This window comes from Pogoniulus pusillus, chromosome 32 (assembly GCF_015220805.1).
Source record: "Pogoniulus pusillus isolate bPogPus1 chromosome 32, bPogPus1.pri, whole genome shotgun sequence".
NCBI lineage: Eukaryota > Metazoa > Chordata > Aves > Piciformes > Lybiidae > Pogoniulus > Pogoniulus pusillus.
The window spans coordinates 11,365,357-11,371,356 of NC_087295.1; the positions used below are offsets into that span (position 1 = coordinate 11,365,357).

Here is a 6,000-nt window from a genome sequence, read left to right on the forward strand (position 1 = left end):
CTGCCAACTCATGGAAGAGGAGAATGAGGGAAGCGGAGGGCTGTGGAAGGAGAGTCCTGAGGAGCAGAGATTTCTGTTCTTGCTGTCACTGGAGGAGAAAGACAAATGGGAGTTGCAACAGGTACTGCAGCAGGGGATTCCCACTGCAGGATCACCTGCTGCCCTGCTTCAACCCAACTCCTCCCTCCTTCCAAAATAGAAGGCAAGCTGCGGGGCTACAGCTAGACTCGCACCCCCAGCAGTCTGCTGCCCATGTTAACAGGCTCTTTTGCCTGTAACTTGAATCAGTGTTACTGGTACATGTCCTGGGGAACTTGCAGTCATCTGAGGACCTTTAACCAAGGGACAGTCCCAGCACCTCCTAAGGAGTCCTGCCTGAAGAATCTAAACCTGCTTCGGAGCTGGTGATGGGATACTATAGTCATGGCATAACTGATCAAAGAAGTCCAGGACTGACTCACAAGCCATTATACAGCTCCTTAGCCACCATTCATTAACTGTAAGGAAAATGACCCTGGGCTCCTTGCATCAAAGAAGCTTACCATTTCTTAATTAATTCTAAGCACCTTGCTGGCCTCAAATATCAGCTGGAAAACATCAACTGGAGAAGGTGGCATCCCAACCTGCCCTTTGCTACTGGCTTTACTTTTTTTTTTCCCCCCCCACTGTGCTGCATGCCCCCACCCTCCTGAGATTATCATCAGAAAGCAAAGCAATGCAATGTTTTAGGGCAAATACATCAATATGTAAGATCTAGCCTGGTTTAGACTTCATTAGAATTAACATTCATGAAAGCTCAAGTCCAACAGAAACATCTTCCAAACCCCTGCAGCATTTGCCACTCAGCCACTGCAGAACCGTAGCTGAACATGAAACGTTACAAGAGAAACGGGCAAAAAAGAAAGCCTTAAACAGAAGCAAAACTGACTCATCTCATTGCCAAAACGGAGCGAGCCGCTGAGCGTAAACAAACAACAGACATCCTGAAGAACAGAGGGCGTTGCGATTCCTCCGCACGCTAATAGGCACACACACAAACTGGGATCAGCAGGACCACCCTCCAGCTACTCCCACGAGCTGATCTGAAGGAAGCAGCTGATGCCATGGTGACATTCCCAGCAGCGCAGGTGCTACCGGAGGCCAGGGAGCATCTGAGGTGCTGGTGAATCCCAGGGGAGTTGGTTCCTAGTTAGAGATGCTAGAAAGCTGTGACAGCTGCAGGCCACACATATATTTGGAGACCAAATGAAACTGGTCTGGGTAGCATCCACAAAGGCATACTTTGGCTTAGGCTGGCAAGCATGCCTTCCAGAGGGCAGGAGGGAGAGCGAGCCAGAGCCCGTGTAAGGCTCTCCAGGGGTCCTGCAAAGACTACAATCTATGCATGCTGAAGGCAGACCTTATGGGTGGCCGCAAGTTTGGAGGAAACTAAGTGGGTAAGACTTCGAGTAAGAGAGACACTTGGAAAGAAGAAATGAAAGTTATTGTGAAGACAAGCTACGCTCTCTGGCAAAGTCCACCATCACAAACTAAGACACTTTGGAGCAATTCCTTTTTTTGGTTACCCAAAGCCCTTCTGCTTGAACCTCACAACTTGCTTAAACTGCTGGGAGGGATAGGGAGGTTGTCTTGAGTGACGCACTTTTTAAACAGCAGCTTTCAGAGTTGAAACCACATGAGCAACCTTAATGCCTGCATCCACAAAACAGATTTCCAACAACTTTAAAGATCAGGCAACCCAGCCTCTTTGTTACAGAAGCTGCTGGCCTAACCTTTCTATGCTATCGACTCTCCCAACTTGAACCCCCCCCCCACTACACCACAACCACATCTACTGCAGCATTTTAAAGCTAATAAGCTACATTCTGCTCACGCAAGGTCTTCAAGTAATCACATTGCTTGCAAGAAGACTGTTCAAAAGGAGGCCAGAAGAAGGGATTAGCACTACCTTAAATGGAAGTTATTTAGTGTCAGACACAGCACCTGCAAAACTCCATGAAGGAGTTATCTCATGATAGCAAAGAACGCTTGGTCTTGTGCCACGTGCATGAAACAAAGCCACAAAAAGATGCTCTTTAATAACAAGTCTTGGACAGTTTTGTATTGGAATGCAATAAACACCACCTTGTTTATTAGAATGTGTTTTAAATACTGAGCATATGGATTTCAGATCAGTTTTCTGGGATGTTCTGAACACGTGCACACAGATTGCTTTCAAATAAATCACTGCCACATTCAGATATTGACAGTCACTGAGTGCATCAGTTCATGCTCCAGCTCGCTCAAACAAGCAAGCTGATGTGAAAGAGCTGATTGATACTAATAAGGTTAGGAGTCCAAAGCTCAGGTCACGTTAAGTCAGCAACATGCTAGCATATTTATCACAGGAGTGATACGACATGCCAGCCACCAGCAACTCACTGGCCCCTTGCAAGTGCTGACCGTCTGACCAACCACTCTGCTCTGAGCTAACAGGCTGCTCCTGTTCATGCTCCTGAAACCGACAAGGAAAGCCTTCCCTCCGTAAGGGCAGATACTCATATCCCCTCTCCATACTAGACTTGAGACTGCATCCACAGGATGAGTGCTGTAGGTTGCCTGTGTGTGCTATGTTTTACGTCTACCTCTAGTTCCACCAGGAAAACTAACGCTGCACCTGTACCGTCCAAACAGGCCTGCACTTAGGAGACAGACGGAGCAGTCAGGACATACACACAGCACTCCACTTCTTCCTAAAACACATGCACTGCACAGAGAAGTCATAATCCCTTCTTAGTGGAAAAGCCAAATTTTCAAACTGAATCCTCAAGCTAAAATGAATTACTGCAATAAATCCTCGCGTGAGCACTAATCAGGAGAGGGGCAGCTGACCACCTGCTCTGCGGCACCCTGCCCCTAACGGCTGCTGCGCTCAGACGGAGCGAGTGCCCCACAGGAGGTGCTGGCTGCGCTGGTGAGGGCACGGAGAGGAGCAGAGCCCGCCTGGCTGTGGTACAGCCTCGCTACGCACTTCTGCTGAGTGCAGCATTAAAGGGGAAAAAAAAAAAAAAGAGGGGGCACTACTGCGGCTCCAAACAGCAGGATGCAAAAATCTAAACCCAGGCCAAGTAATTTCTTCTGCAACTACAGAGAAACACCCGGGAAACGACGCAGGAGATAGCAAAATGAACTGTGTGTGCCTGTGTGTCAGTACAAACCCATTAGCTATGCAGGCTGCGAAAGGAGAAAAGCAGCAAAGCAGCATTTGACCAGGCTACAGGCTGGGGCAATGCTCTTAACGCACTTCTAAGTTATTGCATTTAATTGCTAACAAAAAAAAGGCACTTACATAACAACACCAGGTAATAACCAAAATATGAAGTCTCAATATTAGCTTACAGCAACAGAACAAGAAAGAAAGGGGGGGGGAGGCAGTTTGTGCTTTAAATTTTGCTGCATTGTCAAGGAGCCAAGAGGCAGATCTGGGGGCTGCTTCTTTCGCAGAGAAGGGATGCAAGCACCGAAAATTCAGCGCGGGACCCTTCATCACCGCCTGCGCGCATCCACATCCCCCAAATGATGTCAGTCCCCGCCACACGTCGCTCATCAGAATTCCACACTATTTAATGGTTATGGAATTTAGCCGACAGGCCGCCGGCTAAGCCCAGAACCCCCCCAGGGCCCACGGAGGGCAGCCCCCGCCCCCGGTCACCCGCTGAAGTGCTGGAGGACGCGGCGGGGAGTCCCACTCCCGCACAGCCCCGCCGGCTCCCCGGCACAAAGGCGGGCACCCGCGCAGCCGGGCACGGATGACAGCGCACACCCACGACCCACCACCGCATCACGCCGGCCGGGCAGGCGGGGGCTGGCGGCCCCGGGAAGGGCCTTCCCCGGCGGCGAGGCCGCTGACAGCCCCATCCCGCCTCGCACTTCTCCGCTGGGAAACAACGCCAGCGCCCCTCCGCCCCCACCGCCCTCACCCGGTGCCGGGCGGCAGCAGCAACCCCTCGTACCTGGACAATGCCGGCCTGGGCACAGCTCATGCTCCCCCGGAGAGGGCAGGTCTCACATCCCACACTTGCTGCTCAGCGCTCGCCGCCTGCCCGCGGACAGGGAAGGAAGACGGAGGGACGGAGTACCGGCGTGTCAGCCCCCGCCGAGCCGCACCATAGTCCAGCACCGGCTGATACGCCCGCAACGCCGCCGCGCTCCCTCCTCCTCCGCCCCGCCAGCCTCCTCCCACCTCTCCGCCTGTCGCTGGGTACCGGCCGCCTGGAGCCACCCACACGCCGCGGCGGGAGCCCGGCTGCGCCGCCCGGCCCGCCCCTCAGCGCGCCGCCTCCCGCCCGGCCCTCGCCCGGCAGCGTACCCGGCTGCCCGGGGACGGGGCGGCGAGCGCTGGCCGCGGTAGGGCCGGTGGCCGGCCCGGGGCCCCGGCGTCGTCTTCCTCAGCACCTGAGTCGCTCTCATTGCATTTCGGCCAGGAGGACGCGATGCTGCCTGCCCGGGGGCCATCGCTCTCACCCACCGCACCCTGGCGGTGAGGGACACCGCGTTACGCAGCCCCGCGGGCGCGCCGGCCGATCCCGCACAAGCGGAGCGCACTGCGTGTGGAAGCAGCCACAGGAGCCTGTTTTATTGCCTCTCACGCGCTCAGGTGCGCGGCACTCCGCCCGACCCCACAGCTGCGCCTCGGCTCGAGGGTGGCCGTTAACGCCTACGCCCGCCCACGCCCCGTGCAGCAGCTGCACCTCCTCCCCCGGGGAGCACACACCCTGTGCTCCAGCCTCTGCTGCCCCGGCTCTTCTCCTGGGCATAGCTGCAAGAACTGCACCCCCTGCCAGGGAAAACCACAGTACCGCAGCCGGGAAGGCAGCAGCTTTCAAACTGCAGTTCGGAAGCTAGGCAGAGGTGCTGTACATTCGTTTCTCTCACAGGTCTTGCATTTGTCTTACCTCTGAGCAAGTCTGCTCATCAAAAACAGACCAGGGGACTGCAGGAACCGCCAGCTTCCACCAGCAATACGCTGGCTCTGCCCCCACATGTCACAAGGGCGCAAGACCAGCTCTTCAAAGCACCTGGAAGAAGAAGAAGACAGAATAATCTTGCACAAGTGTGCTGGCCCACTCACCTGATTTTTCCAGGTGCAAGGTGTTTAGATAATAGCGTTTTTAAAAACCACTTCTGTTAGATTTCTTTTTCCCTTTGTGCTACCAAATACATGGACTTTTGTAAAGGTTTTCTGTGTCTTAAGTGGTATCCTGAAGAAAGAACATGTTGATAGAACATACAGCTATGCCCAGCTGAATCTAAATCAGTTCCTAAGCCCATCTTTGCTTCCTCCACTCAATAGAAGTTTCTTTGAAACAAAATATTTCCTTTGTGTGGTACCAGTGGAAGAAATCTTTGATTCTCATTTTCTGATCAATGCACTCTGAAATATTTTCAGAGGTGCTGTGGCCTCTGATTTTCACTTGGTCATCTCATTTCCTTTATAAAGAGGTAAACCAGGAGAAATTAGAACTTAGTATCAGCAGAAACCTTGGAAGAGGAAAAAAAACCCAACATTTAATTTGGCATGGAGTATGGCATGGCCCCTCAATTCAAGAAAGATGTTGAGGTGCTGGAACATGTCCAGAGAAGGGCAACAAAGCTGGTGAGGGGCCTGGAGCACAAATCCTATGAGGAGAGGTTGAGGGAGCTGGGCCTGTTTAGCCTGGAGAAGAGGAGGCTCAGGGGTGAGCTTATTACTGTCTACAACTACCTGAAGGGAGGCTGTAGCCAGGTGGGGTTGGGCTCTTCTGCCAGGCAACCAGCAATAGAACAAGGGGACACAGTCTCAAGTTGTGCCAGGGTAGGTATAGGCTGGATATTAGGAAGAAGTTCTTCACAGAGAGAGTGATTGGCATTGGAATGGGCTGCCCAGGGAGGTGGTGGAGGCACCGTCCCTGGGGGTCTTCAAGAAAAGCCTGGATGAGGCACTTAGTGCCATGGTCTGGTTGATTGGTTAGGGCTGGGTGC

General features: G+C 53.1%; 1 protein-coding gene across 8 annotated transcripts in view; it reads right to left on the bottom strand.

Annotated features, from left to right (window-relative positions):
• Positions 1 to 4,996, bottom strand: part of HECW1 (HECT, C2 and WW domain containing E3 ubiquitin protein ligase 1) — a 317,934-nt gene extending 312,938 nt beyond the window's left edge. For 5 of the 8 annotated variants that reach the window (XM_064169535.1, XM_064169531.1, XM_064169536.1 and 2 more), the window contains exon 1: positions 3,993 to 4,205. In XM_064169535.1, coding sequence (XP_064025605.1) covers positions 3,993 to 4,022 — 30 coding nt within the window. In that variant the 5' untranslated portion in view covers positions 4,023 to 4,205. Of the gene's footprint in view, positions 1 to 3,992; positions 4,206 to 4,348; positions 4,421 to 4,934 lie in introns of those variants that run through there. The other 3 variants (XM_064169530.1, XM_064169529.1, XM_064169533.1) reach the window with 3 other exon arrangements.
• Positions 4,997 to 6,000: the final 1,004 nt, after the last annotated feature.